The sequence below is a fragment of the Spinacia oleracea genome, chromosome 1 (genome assembly GCF_020520425.1).
Source record: "Spinacia oleracea cultivar Varoflay chromosome 1, BTI_SOV_V1, whole genome shotgun sequence".
Lineage (NCBI taxonomy): Eukaryota > Viridiplantae > Streptophyta > Magnoliopsida > Caryophyllales > Amaranthaceae > Spinacia > Spinacia oleracea.
Genome location: NC_079487.1, coordinates 103,038,516 through 103,058,348, shown reverse-complemented (window position 1 = coordinate 103,058,348; position 19,833 = coordinate 103,038,516). Strand labels below are relative to the sequence as shown.

Here is a 19,833-nt window from a genome sequence, read left to right as displayed (position 1 = left end):
ACATCGCTCGCTGGGCGCGCGACATCGCTCGCTGTGCGCGCGAGCCATCGCTCGCTGGGGCGCGACATCGCTCGCTGGGCGGGCGACATCGCGCTGTGCGCGCGAGTAATGCTGGGCGCAGCGCTCGTGGCACGCGAGCTTGCGCTCGCTGCGCGCGAGGCTGCGCGCTCTTGTGCGAGGCAGCGCGCGTTGTGGTGCAGCTCGCTTGCTGCCCACACGCGACTGCCTTGGCTTGCCCTTCGCCCATGCCCATTCGTTCATTGCTCGTGGCACACGACACAAGGCAGGGCTGCTGCCTTGTGCTCGTGCACTACGCCCTTGCTCATTGCATTCGTGCCGCACGGGCGACGAGCTCCCTTGCTCGTCGTCGCATGCCCGCATTATACAACACCCCTTAAGGGTAACACGAAGCGTCCATTGCTTCGTGCGTGCAAGTTTTATGAACGAATCGCATAAAAATTTAAAATTTATATTTAAAATTAATGACAAATTAATAAATAATATTAATTTCATAATTTTAGGGCGAAAAATCGAAAATTTATTATCCAATTGATTTCCGATTGTTATGGATTCAAGTCTAGGTCATAAAAATTTAAAATTTATCGTAAATTTACAATTTTTATGGTGGTTTTTAATCATAGGTTTCTAATTAAATTACAATTAATTATGAAAATCAAATTAATTCTAAATTATTCTAATTTTCAACAAATTAATCATAATTACAAATTAGATTGCATAATTAACAAGACTAGGCATTCAAATTTGTTAAACATATGCAGTAGGTCAATCAAAAATTCAAGATTTATCAACAAGAATCGCAAATATTTAATTTAACATCTTAAATTTACGAAATTTTGCATTCGAAAAACTAAAACCTTCGAAAAGTCATAGTTAGGCTTCGAATTTGAGAATTCTGGGTTCGGCAGAAAAATACTATTTTTGTCAAAATTTTAGAATGCCTTTTACATGCGGAATTGACACAAAAATCACTCGATTTGGATGAGTAACGAAGAAACTGCCGAAAAACTGCGTACGTATAATTAAATAAACGCAATTTGCAATTAATTAACAATTACGAAAATTAATCACCCCTTTTAATTCTTGCAAATTTGTAATATTTAACCATGTTCATGCAATTTAGATTATGAAAATAATAAGGGGCTCGTGATACCACTGTTAGGTTATGATTCATATGACAGTTCATAAATCATGCGGAAAAACCATAAAGCCAGGAAACATATTATTTACACATAATCATTTAGCATAGTTTAGATGCATACTCTTTGTTGCGTGCCTTCCCTAGCTGCGCCCGAACCGAACAAGAACAAGTCTTTAGGACTCCAAGTGTCGTCCCTCCGTAGATAGTCCACAGCACGTCCGGATCCGCCTTAAGATTGACCAACTAGAATCGCCCTTAAGGTTCTAATATTTTCGGTTAGGTAGGCAAGAATATTGGCTGATTTTTCTGCTTAAAAATCTTAGTTTTGAATACTTAAAACTTGTGTATAAATAATGACCCCTAGGCCTTTATTTATAGAGTTATGGAAAAGGAATCGTAATCCTAGTAGGATACGAATTAATTGAAATTAGAATCCTACATGAATTCTATTTAATTAATTTATCCAATTAGGAATAGGAATTTAATCATACACTAACTCTTGTAGATTTAGGAATCACGCATGAGCACAAACTCACACACACACGGCAGCCACAAGGGCTGCCCATGCGCGTGCGAGCAGCAGCCCACGCAGCGCGGCCCACGCATCCGTGGCCTTGGCGCGCGCTGGGCCTGCCTTGCGGTAGGCCTGGGCGCTGCCTTGGCTGGGCTTGTGGCGCGCGTGCTTGCTGGGCGATGGCCCGGCTTCGTGCTGGGCCTTCGTCCGGCAGGCCTCGTCCGATGCTAATTCGTACGATACGCTTCCGATTAAATTTCCAGTTCCGGAATTTATTTCCGATACGAACAATATTTAATATTTCCGATTCCGGAATTAATTTCCGTTTCGAACAAATATTTAATATTTCCGTTTCCGGAATTATTTTCCGATTCCGGTAATATTTCCGATTCTGACAATATTTCCGTTTCCGGCAATATTTCCGATTCTGGTAATATTTCCATTTCCAATAATATTTTCCGATACGTACCATGTTTCCGTTTCCGGCAACATCTACGACTTGGATAATATTCATATTTCCGATACGATCCATATTTCCGTTTCCGGCAATATCATCGTTTCCGGAGTATTCATTTCTTGCCTGTGACGATCTTAGCTCCCACTGAAACCAAGATCCGTCGGTTCCGAATATTCATAGATGGAGTATTTAATGCCATTAAATACTTGATCCGTTTACGTACTATTTGTGTGACCCTACGGGTTCAGTCAAGAGTAAGCTGTGGATTAATATCATTAATTCCACTTGAACTGAAGCGGCCTCTAGCTAGGCATTCAGCTCACTTGATCTCACTGAATTATTAACTTGTTAATTAATACTGAACCGCATTTATTAGACTTAACATAGAATGCATACTTGGACCAAGGGCATTATTTCCTTCAGCCTCTTCCTCGTCAGACCCTGCTCGGGTTGCTCCTCCTCAGCAGAAGGGACCTCCTTCTCAGCTTCGGGAACCTCTATGTGAGCTTCGGTGAGATCCACCATCTCCTTATCTGGACTTTTCTCCCTTTCGAGAGAAACGTCAGCAGATTCTTCCTTCTGCTCGGCCACAATAGGGACATCCGAGCCAGGAACAAGGTCGGCTTCAATTGCCTCCATCACCTTGGTTATATCCTGGATCTCGATCCCTAAAGCAGCAGACGGCTTCAGCGGAGAGGGGATGGTATCTTCCTCAGCCAACGGTTGGTCCACGGGAGGCGGTTCCGCAACCACCACACTCTTCAACTTCTGCCCTGGCAAGGGCATGAAGTGAAGGAGATTTTTGGGAGGAGGCATGACTTCCGAAACCGCTTCCTACAGGGCAAACGCTCAAAAGTCAGTTTCAGAAAAAGAGAGAACGGACCACAAAAAGCTCTAAGTCAGAACAAATACCTTCTCCGAAGACTGAGAAGCTTTCGCCTTCTTCGGATGCGCAGAAGGCCTCAAAAGAGTGCTGCCCTTCCTTTTGCGCTGATCCTAAACAGAGGAAACCAAGGGTCAATAAATGTAAAATAAGACAAAGGAAGGAATAAAGAAAAATCGCGAAGTACCCGGTTCCTAGATAAAGAGATATCTATCCGAGCCGGAGATGAAACCGAAGGAACGGCACGCGGCACAGCGTCAGTCCCAGGACCCTAAAAAGATGGTCCAGGACCAAGACGTTAGCCAACGGCCAACCAGAAAGAAAGACAAACAAAAGACTTCGAGATATAGAAACACTCACCGGATCCGAGGTTGTCCTCAAATCAGGGAGCACGACTTTCACTGGAACAGCTTCGGGAGAAGAGGCAGAATCCCACGGATCAGCTCGAACTTCAGATATCCGAGCGACACCCGACGGAGACAGCACGTAATCCTTCAAGCGAGGATTACGAGGATTCTCCTTCCCGAACTTGTAATCAGGGGCCGAGTCGTGAATGGTCTTCAGATCCAAAGAAATACCCAAGACCACAGGATCAACGCAGCTAAAGCCGTACTCTGCAGAAACAAAGCACAAAACAAAGTCAATAAAACGAGACAAAAAGGAGGAGGACAAACTTACTAAAGCACGGTCCCAGCCGAAAGACACCTACCCCTGTCAAAAATCCTGCTGAGACCGGCAACAGCAAGAATGTCCTCCCGCAAGATATAGTTGAGGTTCGGGAGCCAGTTGGACGGCAGTTTGTAGTTGTCCTCCCGAGCCAAAAACCACTGGAGGAGATCCACGTAGTGGTGATGGTTCCGATCCGGAGCAGCCACGCTTCGCATATCAGGATCAGGAGTCACAAACCACTTCGGAGGGCGGTAAAAATGTGGATGCTTCGGATCTGTCGGCACACGAACGAACAACCACTCCGTCTTCCAATTATGATCAGAGCTGAGGTAAGGGTAGGCCGTAATGTAGTTCGGCTCCCCCTTCCTTCGGGATCTTTTGTTGATGATGGTCCACCAACCATACCCATCCCCCTTGGAAGCGTGGTTGAAAGACAGATCGTGCAGATCCCGAAACACGGCAACAGAACATGGAAAGTTAATAAAATCGCACACCCATCTAAATCCGATGATGTGCCTCATAGATTTGGGGGTAAGCTGGGCCAAACTGATGTTGTACGACACCAGGAGCTCGGAAACGAAGGGATCCAAAGGAAAGCGGAGACCGTTCTCCAAATGATGAGTATACACAGAGATGAACCCCCTCGGCGGATGAGTCACCCGAGGACGCTCCTGGTCGGGAAGCTCGCACCAGTACCCCAAGGCGTGCTGGATTCCGTATAACTCTTCGGCCCTCCGATGGTAATGCCCCAGCTTCGCCTCCACCAACCAGTCACCACTGACCGATTTTTCCAAGGGACCATCGATCTTAGTGGTCTCATGCAGAATCGGGGCATACTTGCCCTGCGGATCAGCTTCAGTCCAATGAACTGGAAACTCAGGGTAAGAGCGGCGCACACCCGAAGAGCCAGCTTTCTTACCAGAAGTTGCGCGTTCAGACACGCTAGACCCGCCAACAACATCATCTTTTGAAGCATCCCAACCAGTCGAACGCCTCTCCACTGGCCTCTCCGAAGGCCGACCCCTCGAAGTTTTCGGTAACCTTCCCGAAGGCACGTTCTCCCTCTCACTAGAGGAGCCAACGACGAACTTGCTCTTGCCCCTATTCTTTGCCATGGCCGCGAATTCTCGGTCTAGGGTTGAGATTGAGGGGGAGAAGGAAAAACGAAGAAAAAAGGAGAATTCAGAAACAAATTACCTTTTTCCGAAGCGGAATTCGCCGATAAAACGAACAACACAAGTTCCCGAAGTCTAAAGTTGGCCGAATTTCGTAGATCTGAAGAAACAAATTGCACTGCGATCGCCGGAATTTAGAGAGAGAATGGGTTTGAAAGAAGGAGTAAAAAGTTCGAAAAGAGCAATGCACCCCGTATTTATAGAAAAGAAAAGGGGCGCATCAACTTCCTCAACCCACGATCTCCACGACACAATACAACTCCCAACACTTGTCATCAATGCAAATCATCCCTTTTCAAAAAAGAGAGGGAACTTTCGGACTTCTGACAGCTGGAAACCCACCCATTTAATTCTAAATGGACCGGGTCTGGGGGGCATGTTGTTTGGGCTCCCAGTTGACTCTCAATTGGGCCACTAAGTCCAAAGCCCAATGGCTCTAAACAACAACATCGAACCTACCAGTGGCTATTCAGTCATCCATTAAGGCCCAAGGCCCAATAGCAATAAATGACCTATGGGCATTTATTATGCAAACACTATAAATAGGCCGCCAAGGCTCACACCTCAAGGTACGTCCAATTTACCACCTTAAGACTACTCTTCTAGAGAACTTCTCTCTAGAATCCGAGCATCGTTCTTACTTAGGCATCGGAGGGGCTTTCCTCGGAAACACCCCCGAGGCTAGTGACTTTGCTCTTGTGCAGGTGAATTCGGACTCCACTCATTCAAACAAGCAAGATCTTCAACACATACAAAAGGGGCCTTCATTCGAAGCCCATTGTTTCCATCTTTACAACACCGGAACAGATTATATTAGTAACTCACTTCTAACGATTCTTCGTAGTATCAAAGAGTTGTGATCGAGCATGATTAAAGTTCATTAATGGTTTTGATTGTCTTAGTTCTCTAAATACGTGTTTCACATATCATGATAATCATTAAAAATGCCGCATATCTTACTATCAATAGTATAACATTCTTTTATTTTTCTTTTTCTAAACCCATAATCCATGTATCTTTGTAATAATGAATTATTTCTTTTGAATTTCTCTTTATTCACGTTCGTCTATTGAATATTAATTACTCTTTATAAGTTTTGTCTTTGAAGCATTGTGTTCTTATACTATATGTTTTTTAAGCAAACATGGATTTTTAAATTACTTTTCTCTTACCCTTTTTTTTTTAATTATTATTATACATAATCTTGCAGTCTTACTTACTCCTACCCTTGATCTTGCATATCTTAATTGAGGTCGAGTTTTTTGTGGGTCAAGCAAAATTATGGGATTTATACTGATATGTGTGAAAGATACGAGTAGTTTGCTAGGTTATAATTTTGCATATAATTGTAACATTTCTTATATCTTATTATTGCAGTTGAAGTAATCTCCAATATTGCATGTTGATGGAACAAGCCGATTTGCTTAAGATATCGACCGCCAAGTAATCATATATTCCTTATATTAATGTATCAAATCATCAATAACCCATACCTCTAAATATGTGTTAATTGTGTTTGGTTCAGTTTAGATACATGAAGTATGAGTTTATAATCCAGGTTTGAGATATGGATTTAGAATTTAGGTATGAGGTATGGATTTAGAATGACTAGAGTCTTTACCATGTGTTTGGTTGATAGTTTAGAGGTTGTTTGGTTCAACCAAATTTGGAATCAGGTATGGGGTTAAATCAAACAAACCCATACCCGATGTTTGAATCATTTTTTTTTTCCAGTTTGATACCTGCATGGGGGTCCACTTCCCAAAATCTCAAGGTATCGACTTCTTATACCTATCTGCCAAACCCAAGGGTTTAAAATAAAATTGTGTATTTTTTTACGAAAAATAAAAAAACCAAGATCCTAATGAAAAGCATTGCTGCCTCTTCCTCCCCTCCATCAACCACAACAACCACCGCGACCATAGCAAAAAGAAAGAAAAACTTTTGTACTCTAACTTTTAAGCATCAACCATTATTAATTTAGCCACAAATCATAGTTTTGGGGCATTAAAATTTTAGATATGGAACTTTTAATGGAGAAATTTGACAATTTAACGATTAAATGAAGTCGCGATGGTGGTGGTAGATCGAGGAGAAGGTGGAAGGTGACGGTGGGTATGAAAAACGGTTGACCATATGCAGAAAAGGGCCACCGATTTTTGATTTTTTGAAGAATGCCACATTGGATTGGAGGTGGAGCGGTTGCAGACTCGCAGTTGGAGGGGAGGGAGTGAGGAAGAAAGGGATATTATTTTTCCTTCCCCCCCCCCTCTCCGAGTATAAGAGAAATCTTTATTTATGAACTAAACACCGGTTTCAGGTACGGGTTTGTAGGTATCACTTAATTTTTTTTTGAGAGAAAGATAACATACATTTTATTAAATTAAGTCAGTTTCTGCCAAAGTTCAGATAATTTAAGTGCAAGTGCTAATACAAACACGTTCTGAACTATTATTAGTATCCCACCTTGCCACCAAGTGAACCACTATATAATATGCCCGTCTAATATGAGAAAAATTAAAAAGATATTAACAATCAAGTTCTAACCCCATACCATCTTTATATTAACTCCAATTTTATACCACTGTGCAAACCAAACACTTCTAAAGAAATGAGCCAAACCCACCAATTAGGTTTCTAAAACTTCCCCTAAATATATGAGCCAAAATCATATACTCCGTAAATCATTTGAGGTATGACCGTTATACATATGGAACGTGCAAGACCTTTCAGAAATGACCAAAAACCGAGAATATTACTCCCTCCATTTCTTTTTGATGTATCCATTTGGAATCTGGTGTGGTTTTTGAGAAAATTGGAATATTGGTTTGTATGGGTATAAGTTTAATGATTGAGTGTAAGAGAAATGATTGGGTGTAAGAGATTATAGTAAATAAAGGAGTGAGAAAATAATAAAGAAATGAGGTAAGAGAGAGGAGTGATAATGATGGGTGATAAAAGAGGTGAGAGAGTGAGTATATGGGGAAGGGAAAAGAATTAAATATTATGGGTGGGGAAAATTAGGTGGGAATATGGGTAGAATCTTTAGGTATTTTGGTAATTAGATAACAATGTAAAGGTATTTTAGGATAAAATGCATGTCCAAAAATAAAATAGATTCTAAATGGATACAACAATATGAAACGCTTAAAATGGAAACGGATACAACAAAAAGAAACGGATGGAGTATTTGATACTCGTTGGCCCGTACTGTAAAAAAGAAAAGGGTACAATACCCCGGCAAATATAGGCATTGAGTCCCCATTTCGTTTTCCACCTCCTCATCCTCCCTCTTTAAAGACGAGAAGGATCAATCGATCAGCGACACAAAGAGAGACAGTGAGTCGGAGCCCCGGAAAGTCATGTCAGGGCTTCACAGATCCTCAAGCGCTCCATTGAAGAACGGCCTTCCGCCTCAAGAACTCCTCGACGATCTCTGCAGGTTTCCATTCACTCTCTCTCTCTTCGTGTTCGTTAAATTGCGCTCCTATTTCCTCCACCATTTTTGCGAGCTTCGATTCTTAGTATTCTACTCAACTAAGCTAGCTTTAATCGCAATTCTCTTTTGATTCTATGTACTCAATTCAAGTTAATTTGGAAGTTCACCTGTTCTAATTTAATTTGTTTTCGAAATTGTTAAATTCGCGCTTCTACGGTTTTTCCGACACTCGAATTTCAACAATTCGTCACTTTTTCAAACTATTAGTTTTTATTTTGTTGAATTTTTAGGTATGTAAATGATCTTAAACCTTGTACTATGTTGACATAATGTTGATGTTGATCTGTAGAAATTTGCTGCTATGTATATGTCGCTGGTTGAAGATCTAAATTGATGTACGGCCTGTTCTTTAAAGCTATCTATCTGAAATTCCTTTTTTCCTGATTGAATTGTGGCGTTACTAGTTCAAATTACATTATCAACATGAATAAGTGTTCTGTATATTACTTGATATCTCTCTGCGGATGTTAATGCACAAAATTATGTCTTATTGCTGCTGTTCATGCTGACTGTTTGACAGTGATCAGATGCCAGTAGTAAGTAATGCCAACTCTTTTTTGCTCCCCTAACACCTTATTTCTCCTTTTATGTCCTTTTTATTTTGTGCAGTCGCTTTGTGTTGAACGTTCCCAAGGAAGATCAACAATCATTTGAGAGAATCTTGTTTCTGGTTGAGTATGCACATTGGTTTTATGAGGATAATACCGTTGAAAATAATCCATCGTTGAAATCCTTTACTCTCAAGGAATTCACATCTTTAAGTATCCTTTAATTATTCAGACTGCATTTTCACCGATTTATCTTCTCTGCCCATTGGTGTATATCAGAATTTTGCACATGAGTGCATATCATGAACTTACTTCTTTATGACTGAAGACATGTTTGTAAGATCTACCATCCGGGGAGGCGGGGCCGGGAGGGGGGGGGGGGGTACTCAGATGTCTAGTTTTCCATCTGTTGCAATGTTTATACTCTTTTGATCAACACCTGTTTTACCTTAATTCCTTCCAGTGTTTAATAGTTGTGAGGTTTTGAAACCATATGTTCCTCATATTGATGATATATTCAAGGACTTCACTTCCTACAAGGTTCGAGTTCCCGTCACTGGAGCAATCATTTTGGACCAAACGTATGAAAGGGTAATGACCATGACTTATCCTCACTTTACTTGAAAACCCAAGAAATGTCTTGCGCTTATCATCTGTTGGAGGCATAAAGTGCAGAACTAATATTTGTTCCCTCTGTTTTACCTTTTTAGTTTTCTTTCTTTTGTTTGTTGTAAGGGATGATGAAAAAAACTGTCATCTGGTGCAAAGCTAGGAAACTTTTAATGCTAAAACTGCCTTGATAAGGCGTATGAGGATTTATACAATTAAAAGAGGTCAGAGAATGGACAATCATGAAATATGGAAATAATAAAACATTGAAGGGAAACTGATGTCAGATAAGGTTATACTACCTTGTAAAGTTGCCTTGTGCGAAATGTTATTAGTAAGTAATAGCTCTTGGTTTGCAGTTCTTTTTCACATTTGTTTTGCCAAATTTGAAGTATTTTTAATATTTTGCTTAATTGGCTAAAAAGAAACAATATAGTTGCTGAATACTCTTACTTTGGGCACCATGATTTTTACAGTTTCTAATAAATAAGTTTAAATGATATTGAAGTGATAATGACTGGTGAACTGTAGTACAATTATGAAATTTGCCACAGAAACAATCCTATGTTACTCGGACTTGGGTACTAGTGTCGGACACCGGTACCTGTCCAAGTGTCCAACTTGGCTAAATTGTGAAAAGTTCCATGATTTTAGATTTACATTTTTAGAGTGTCCATACCCATGCCCGAATGTCGAGGACCTGACACGGGTAATTGAGGTAAATTGAAGAGTCCGACTAACATAGAAACAACCTGTTATTTGATAGAATTGGGTAGTTTTTGACTCCTAAAAACAATACCCCAAAACTACCTCTATCGGCTCAAAGAAAGATCTATTCAGGGAGGAAGCATGGGACTTCTCTGCTTTGACTTTTTTGCTTAAAGCTTTCGAACTTTTGAAAATAAAAACAATGGGAAGGGTATTATCCATGCACAATTTTCATAAGAATATAATATGACATTACCAAACCATTAAGGAGCAAATTTTTATTGATATCAATAGTGGTTATACCGTTATGGTTATAGTAATGATATTCAATTTAAGACCTTTACATAAGTATATAACTAGTTGATTATGCCTATTGGTGGAATCTACCGTCTAGATCTTCAAGTCCTCAAACCTGCTAAAGGGTCAGAGTGTCAGATCCTATATTGGTCGCTTGGATTTCTGTCCATATCCTTGGCCCATGTATGCCTAGTCCTCCCATTTATTGCTTGCAAGAGGCAACTTCCTCACTTCCTACATTATCACCCTTTTAACTTTGTAATAGTATAAAGCAAAACATTTAGATGTGTTCTCTCTCTACCAGTTGCCATTCCTTTTGCAATGTTCTCCCCTAACACCTTGCACCAGTTCTCTCCAATCTCTGGTCCATTCAAATGGGTATGTCTGGAAAAATGTGTATTTTGTGGACTTGGGTCAAATTTAAATGTTCAAAGAACTGATGTTACAGGTTCATGGTCTAGTTTCTCTATACAACTGATAGATGGTGTGATTATTCATTATGGAAGTGAGTTATGTGTCCTGTTATACGTGTATACTTGTTTGGAAATGTAGGTATCATAGAATATTTGGTAACCAGCCAGATTTTCCTGGGTTTTCTCATTTCCCTGTTTTTTTCTTTTAACTATTTCTTGTATTAATCTACTTCTTTGGTTATTTATTATGTTCACTCCATCAAGTCCATCCTCCAAGGGACTTCTTCTGGTTAAGGTTCTGATCTTAATGTCCTTTTCTCGATTTTCTTTTTTCTATATATGGTAAGCCAGTTATAGAATTTTATTCCAAATCAGAAGCTTTTTCCCCTTTTTTATAACCTAAGGACAGTACCTCGAGCAAGAAACTAACAGTCCAACACCAACTAGGCACAAGAAGCCTAGAACAGCAAGACCTCAAGGACAGTCAACAAACATATCCTAGCATATTACATACACCTAACAGACAACTATACAAACAAATTACAAGGACTTCAGTCAGTCCTTTCCTGAACTTGTGACTTTCTTCCCCAAGATGCCTCGGATTGTGTGCTTGACTAGCTGATTTCTTTCACAGTGCTATCAGCCATAGCGACCTTAGAATCTACGAAGATTTATTTCTCACCTTCCACACTTGATACAAAGTAGCAGCAATGGTAGATTGGTAGCCAAAGCTACCTTCTTATAAAATATGACAACTTACTCCTTTTAATGATTTAATCTAGGTAAACAACCTGATATAATCTACTGCAGGAGTGCCTATGTTCAACCAAGATTTCACTTCTTGGATGTTTCCCAAAACCGCACTCCAAAAATTAATGAGTATGTTTTTCAGTGTGAGAATCATCAATAGCACACTTATCACCAGTACAAATGCCTGTTATGAACATACTTTATTTTATTTGCCGCCTATTATGCATAGCTAACTAGGCAACAAACTATGTTTAAGTTGAGTAAACCTATGTTGCTCGGACTCAGGTACTAGTGTGGGACACGGGTACATGTCCAAGTGTCCGGCTCAGCTAAATGTGGAAATTTTCCATGATTTTAGCCCAAAATGAAGTGTCGGAGTGTCCATACCCATTTTCGAGTGTTGAGGATCCAACACAGAGGTAAAATGAGCAGTCCGAGTAACGTAGGGTTAAACCTGTTCTGATCAAAGGTGCTCCAGTGTATCTTGTTGGTAGGCCCTTCTGCCCTTGTAAGGTTGTATAGGTTTTAGCAATAGCGTACTTCAATTTTCTCTGTGTTTATTCTTTTTACTTGTTTTTTTTCCCTTTCCTGATATTGATTAGATCTAAAGTAGGTTTTTATTTATCTTTTAATCACTAAAGAAGTTTTGGTGCAATGTCAAATATAAGAAGAAATTTAATAATTGACAATGTAGTGACAAGCTAACAGCAACAAGCCAACAAGTGACATCAAAATATTGTTTATTGATGTTGCTTTGTACATCGTAATTTCTATGATAGTACTCTGTTTTTCAAGTCTGGTATTCTAACATATAGATTAACAATATTTATTTTTGACAAGGATATTGAATCTATTGCAGTGCTTATTGGTTAAAGGGTGGAAAGGAACCAGTTGGAGTTTTCCACGTGGAAAAAAGAACAAGGATGAGGAAGATCATGCATGTGCCGTCAGAGAAGTACAATATTTTCCCTTTAGCTTCTCTTTTCTTCAATTTTGTGTTTTATGTGGATCATCCTAAGTAATCCTTTGTAGTATGTTCTTTGGATTAAATAAAGAGTCCATTTTGTATGTCATGCCAACATGTATAGGTTTCTAATTTGCTAATCTGAAGAAACAAATCTATGACATGTGTGTCAGAAAACATTTTTTTGCCACAAAGGGAAAATGATGTACACAAGATTTGATCCCACAACCAAGACTTTTAACCAACTAAGCAAGTTGGTATCCACAAAAACATTGCCGAGTGCTGAGTGACCATGATTGTTTTGTTGCACATGTTTTGGCGACTTTGTCATAATTGTATCATGGATGTAGGTTTGTTTATGTGACCTGGTAATGCTTTTTCGTCCTCCTCTTTTCTGTCGTAAGTCTTAACTTGGTAATTTCTCCTTGTGTTTTCATTATGTTAAGAACACTGATTTTTGTTTATCTTCACAAGAGTATTCTTGACAAAAATAAGTAGCTGTTGGTACAAGCTTTAGATTTCATTTATGTTTTATATTTCCACAAAGATGAAAGATGGAGGAAAAGTTTTTAAAAACTTTGGTATGTTCACATCTTGTTCCTAATGACCTCCTTAGCAAAATGGCTTTGCGATTAAAATTTGTCATAGAAAGGAGTCTTTGCCTAATTGTGTCTCATCTGCCTTAGCTTTTCTTTAGTAAAATACTAAAAGGGAAAAACAAGAAAAATAAAAGAGGAACGAGTGCTATCGATTGTGTAAGGTAAAGAGGGATTTTCTGTGCGTAGGGGGAAGGGTGGAGAAAAGCTTGCTAGCCAATTTTGTTTGACTCACTGTTACGTGGTTTGTGAGTTGTGAATCATTGTTTCTGTGATGGATACAGGTTTTGGAGGAAACAGGATTTGATGTCTCTGAACTTCTTGACAAAAATGAGTACCTTGAGGTGATATTTGGGCAGCAGCGGGTGCGCCTATATATAATTGCTGGTGTTAGTACTGACAACACTTCCTTTGCTCCACTTACCAAAAAGGAGATCAGTGTAAGTTTTTATGTCCCTCATTTTTCAAGTTCTTTCCTAGAGACAGTGTCTTTCATGCTTTTTCATAGGCATAATGCCCCCTCTCCCAATTTGTTCTAAAATGAAGTGTCATATGTAATACTGTGTTCACCGTGTTGGAGTGTCGAGGTTTCACACTATCCCATCCCACGGGTACTTGAGGTGAAAGGAAGAGTCCAATTAACACAGGGCACCTTATACATATCACATTATCCTTATCTTGCTGAATAATATTTCAATCTACCTTTGTTTCCTCGTTTCCTCCCCCACCTACCCTTTCTAGCGGGTTGGAGTACATTTTTATGGGGTTAGTTGTCTGTGTATTTTGGGTTTTTTGGTGGAATTTTCTTCTTCATATTAATGATTTGATGATTGTAGTTTTAAAATTTTACTTAGCTAATGTCAATTTGGAAATTTGTTTAGAAAATTAAATTTGATATGTTCAATATTGGTGCACCTCGCCTCAGCGTCTGTGGAAATGCAATCTGTGACCTACCTATGTGGCATAGAATTGACTTTAGATATCATTTTCCTTTGGAACTTGTAGTTTTACTTTCGATTCTAACTTTTTTATTGGTTCCCACCAAGTAATTACAAACTTATGACTTTTGCACAAAGTTTAAATTATATACTCAAAAGTCAATATTTTATGCCATGTAGGCAGATTAAGGCTGTTATAATCTGAGGTGGCTGGCCTTGAAGCTAACTAGCTTTTGAGCCCGTTCATTGAACGGGCACTTACATAGTGGTTATTAAGCCGTTTTTTAAAGTACTAATTTTATTGAGGGTTTGTGATTTTAGTACGAATATATGATTTATATTGAAGTGAAATTCGAAATTGAAAAAATATACCCCGTATAAATTAGATGGTGAATTATGAGTGTTAAACCTGGAGATGGAGCGGAAGAGGTTGGATATATAAATGTATGGATTCAATGGTGAATTGATGTTGAATGAGCAAGATGGAGTGAAAGAGGTGTTGAAAGATGGAGGTGACACTTGTCATATAATAATGAATGGTTTTCCTTTTTAAATACTAGGTATAGATGGTGAGATAATGATGCATAGTAAAAATACAGAATAAATTTGAAGTGTTTTAAGGTCGTTTGTGGAAGGGTTTAATGGTTACTAGGACACAACTCAGAGTTAAAGACAGATGATGTTGGCTACCAGCTAGTTTTCTAAAGTATACAGTATCAAGAACCGTCTAAAGACCCTTGCAGTAGTCACGAACCCTACCTTGGCTAGTCACCAATAAATTGAAGCCTATAAGATTCGACACGTTGTTGAAGGGACACATGCAGTGCAAGACAATTTTTTTGTTTGTTTACTTTTTTCACTCTGAATTTAATACGTCAGACCTTTTGTAAGGCCTTTTCTTTTGACTTAATTGCTAAAAGAGACCTCAAGAGCTGGAATCCTGGCTGTAACAAGATTCTTTAATATGTAAATATACAATTTCAGAAAGAAAAACGCTACTGAGCTCGTTACAAAACAATAAAGCATCCTACAGTCGTATGAATAACATTCTTCTTATAGCTAACATAAATATCTAGAATCGACTTTTAATAGTTAGAATACACTTATTTGACCTTCGGCACTGCTCTTGGTGTCCAAGTTAATTGCTTTTCCAGGCATCAATTTGACTGGTGCCCAAGTAATCCTCTTGTCCAAATTCCAGATTTACGTGTCTACAATGTAGACTCTACATGTTCATGCAAAATGGCCATGCACAGTCCTTGGGTCTTGCTTGACACATAGAAGCAGTAAATACTTAAAAGCTTTATTTAGTGAAGACGCAGCTTAAACGATATTTATGAGTTTGAAGGTTGGCTTGGTTAACCTGATACATTTAGACTTAGATCTCAGCAAGCTGCAAGCTTTGCTCGTTTGTTAATATTAAGGGTTCTAAATCTGATTTTGGGATTCAATCAAACTCATGGTTTATGGAAAGGGGTTTTTGAGTTTAAATGAATTAGCTTCACGCACTAATCCGTCTAACCTTGCTTAGCATCAGGTTTCACTTGCCTAACCCAACGTTCTGATGTCGGGCTTTGCTCTTCAAACACAACAAATGAAATTGGCAAAACGTTCCAAATTTATCATAAACTTCAAATCTCAAATCTGACATACACCCTATGCGTCAATTTATAATTGTTGGAATAAGTCTCCATCTCGTACTCAAATATAATTTTTGGAAACCAACTAGAATTTCCCTGCATTAGACTAAACTGGTTATGAGGCCAATGCAACAATGTTGGCTGCCTTATTATTTGTTTTTTCTTACCCAGAAATTTACTACAAGTCCTTATTATTTGTTTTTTCTTACCCAATGTTGGCGGCCTGATTTGTTTTTTCAAATGCCAATGCAACAATGTTGGCATCCTTATTATTTGTTTTTTCTTACCCAACAACAAGTCAGTAAAAAATTTACTATATTAATAAGAAATTCCCGTTGTCGTCCCGTTATCGCTTCTGGGTCAATTGGAAACAACCTCTCTGCAATTGCAGGGGTAAGGTTGCGTGCATCCGACCCCCCTTACCCCGCTTCTTGTGGGAGCCTCGTTAAGGCAACGGGGTAATGATAATGATAATGATGAATGAATTAAATTTTCTGCTTTCTGATCTACGTACAGACCTCATTGTGTTCAGAGATGGCATTGCTCAATCCCATTTGTGGTTGCTGTCATACTGTTCACTTGATCAGTGGAAGTTTGATGATGTGGCATAATGGTGTGATTGATGTATTAAGAAGTTATTCTGCTTTTGATGTTTCTACTGGCAATTTTAATTTTGTTGTAAATGTGTGGCTAACAAGTCCTTTAGAATAATTCATACGATAGGTTCATTTGAAATGTTAGGGTTCTGTTGTTTTATGGCAAGGTCCAAGCCTCTGAGATGTACGATATTTTTCCCTCTGTGGGAACTAGCAACTACTGTAGAGACTGATGATTAATGACTTGTAATAATTGCTTCTGGAAATGGAAGATTATCTGTCCATAGAGTTTGTGAAGACATTGATGATACTTTTGCTGTTTTTCATTAAAATATAGTCTAAAATATATTTCCATGAACGTGTTGCGTTTAGATAAATCCCTTCGTATTTTATTAATGTTCTCAGTTAAATATGCTCATTTTCTTTTGATCAGCCATAATGTATAATCATATTTAATGATTTGATTTGTGGCACAGTTGTAATAGCCGTAACATCACTTGTGAAGTAAGTAGTTGTGCAGAAGCTCATGTACCATGCTACGTTCAATTATATATGTATTATGGTAGATATCCGGAGGAGGAAATGCTTGTTTAGTAGATGCCTGACCTGTATTCTTGTTGGGGTGATGATGCACGTGGTGAATCAAGAACTAAAAAAAAGTAGCACTCTTTAGCACATACTTGATTGTTTTTCGGCTTTTCCCATGTGTTTCTTACGTTAAATTATTTGGTGCTTCCTTAGACAATGTTACCGCTTATTTTTAGATATCTATCCTTCTATTGGATCTTCTCTTTCTTCCTTTTCCCCTTTTCCTCTCTCCTTTTTACCTATACCTCCATTTCCGCTTTCCCTTTTCCCTGGTTTCTCTTTGAATCCATGCATATGACCTCGTTCTATTTCTTTGCTAGTCAATCTTGGGTATAATCCTTGTCTATGATGTCACTTACATCTTAAGAAGTCATTCCTGTCTATCACATATCTGTCTTCCACAAGAACTATTCTCTCTTTAGTTTTATGAAGTCTGATGAAACTAATTAAGTTGGCCGTAAATCCTCATTTGCTAATGTTTATGTTTTCTGTGCTCAGGAAATCGCATGGCATAGACTAGATGATCTCCAACCCGCCAGTGATGAAGTGATATCACGTAGTGTCACAGGCCTGAAGCTTTACATGGTTACTCCATTTTTAAAGTGAGTTTATTTGGCAACCTATTGTATGTTCTTTCTGTTCTTCATATATGTCTTTTATTCTAGTGGGTTTTCATACTCTTCAGGTCGTTAAGGACATGGATTGCAAAACAGGCACCTCCAGTTGTTTCAAAATCAGATTCTTCTCGCAGAGGTTTTTTTTAATTCCCATTCTTGGCTTTTCAAAATCTATCAAACATACCCTAAATCATTTGGCTTGCAATAATATCCACCATCATACCAGTCTTTGTTTCAGATCTTTACTTGTATTTTGGGTTTCTCTTTTTCGTTTTCTCTTCCATTAGAGAGTGTGTGGGTAGCACAAGAGGAGGATTAGAATTCGAACCCATAGAAATTGGTCAGCATATTGAACCCCTCTGCTCCAAATAGGCTAATATCTCAAATCTTTTACTGTATTTTATACTTCCATGAAATTAAAAGTTCGTCATTAGAAGGGTTTGTAGCTGCTGTAACGGGAAAGATAAAAACCATGTCTAGTCCATGTATAAATGCTCTCATGCAAAAACACTCAGTTTGGGGTTGGGGAAGGGATTGCTTCAGCCTTCAGCTGTTCTGATGTACCATAATTGGTGAGAATCCATTCCAAGAAAAGTTGAGAAGTGTAAGGTAATACTTTTTGCGTAATGCGTTTGAACTTTGGAGCACTTGTACTTGGGTAGTGTGTTACTTTTCGCTTGCTTCAGAATTGCTTCTGAATGCCCATTTCGCAGACATGTACTAAGGTACTCGGATGTGAAGAACGCTTGTTGATGCCCTGGTTGTTATGTGTTATGCTTAAATGATTTGCTGATACGTCATGTATGTTGTTCAGGAATTAGTGTTTGGAAGGCCAAAAATAGTTCTACGGGAAGCAGCTCAACAGCCATGGTTAACATCCAGCAGCCTAAGATTCTGCCTGATACTCGTGTAACTGAAACTCGTGGAACTGAAACTCGTGTAGCTGAAAAAGGGCCTGGCAAAAGCCTTAGAAACTTTGGTTTTGATACGTCGTCAATCTTACGAGCCATGGAGTCGGGATTTCCTGGTTAAATGTTCCTGTGCGGATGCTAATTTCTGAAGGATGTCTCACATATTCTGCTACAATGATAATCGCATTTAGCACTGCACATGATTTAGTTATAAGGTAGTTATGCTTCTGTAGTCTGTACATTGTATTTGTCAGGAATTCCAGGTTTTAGGTACTTGTACATTATGTACAGAATTCCTTCAATGTGATGACAGTTGCTGTCCATATTGTGAATCTTTGGTTCTACCCGAATGTCAACTAACTTTGTACCTTAAATATGGATGGACTATCCACGGTGAATGACACGGAGTTCTGTTTTTCTATTCTACCGGAGTTCTTTTTTGTTATTTTAGTTGTTATGTTAATCATCATCACATTTTTACAAACTTTTAATTAAGTCTGACCAATGAGTATAAGACTAATTACACTCTATGATCAAATGGTTATGCACAGTTAATTATCTTTTCTAATAAAAAATGTGTTAATATAAGATTTTTGTTTTAATAATTCTAGTTTTGGGTTAATATCCATATGATTTTGGGTTAATAGTTATAGGTTTCGTGTTAATAATTATGATTTTGTGTTAATAGTTATAGTATTTCTGTTAAAAATTATGATTTTGTGTCAATAGTTATAGTTTTCTTGTTAGTAGTTAAATGATTTCATCCCGTCAAAATAAAATTAAAAAAATTGTTTGGTGATTTTTGTGTGAATAGTTGGAGTCGTATTTGTTTGGTGACCATTTATACCATTCCAGATGTTATTATTAAAAGTATATTTGTTTTAATTTGTTTAATTCAACAAGTGGGTACTTGATACGAAGTATAACTAAAAATGAGTGGACTAATATTTTATTCACATAAATTGTAGAGTAGTATTTTTGGAGCGAAGAAAGTAGAGTAATTACTACATAAAATAAAAGTTAATGGGGGTAAATTCATAAATGGGTAAGTGGAAGACAGAAAAATGATAAAATAGAATATTTTTGAATTAAGAAGCAAAGGTCATACTCCACTCATAAGATGAATGCTAAACATCAAGTGGTTTGTGTCCAAATTTAACATAAGTCACTCAAATACAATCATTTTTAGTACCGATACATGATATGTCAGTACCAATAACATAAGGGGGCGTTTGGTTCACACAAGGTAAAGGGAATGGAATCAAGAAAGGGATTGGAAAGAAATAGAAAGCAAAACCCTTT

The 19,833-nt window shown here is 38.5% G+C and overlaps 1 protein-coding gene across 1 annotated transcript; it reads left to right on the top strand.

Annotated features, from left to right (window-relative positions):
* Nucleotides 1-8,114: 8,114 nt before the first annotated feature.
* Nucleotides 8,115-18,952, top strand: LOC110801954 (mRNA-decapping enzyme subunit 2). The gene is made up of 8 exons (XM_022007363.2): nt 8,115-8,299; nt 8,966-9,117; nt 9,368-9,495; nt 12,541-12,636; nt 13,526-13,681; nt 17,502-17,605; nt 17,689-17,756; nt 18,435-18,952. The coding sequence occupies exons 1-8, from the start codon at nt 8,220-8,222 to the stop codon at nt 18,650-18,652; spliced, it is 1,002 nt and encodes a 333-aa protein (XP_021863055.1). The 5' UTR covers nt 8,115-8,219; the 3' UTR covers nt 18,653-18,952.
* Nucleotides 18,953-19,833: the final 881 nt, after the last annotated feature.

Coding starts and splice junctions, on each gene's coding strand:
- LOC110801954 (XM_022007363.2), top strand. CDS start 8,220: ATGTCAGGGCTTCACAGATCCTCAAGCGCTCCATTGAAGAACGGCCTT. Junction 12,637..13,525: donor ATGCATGTGCCGTCAGAGAA/GTACAATATTTT, acceptor TGATGGATACAG/GTTTTGGAGGAAACAGGATT. Junction 17,606..17,688: donor ATGGTTACTCCATTTTTAAA/GTGAGTTTATTT, acceptor CATACTCTTCAG/GTCGTTAAGGACATGGATTG.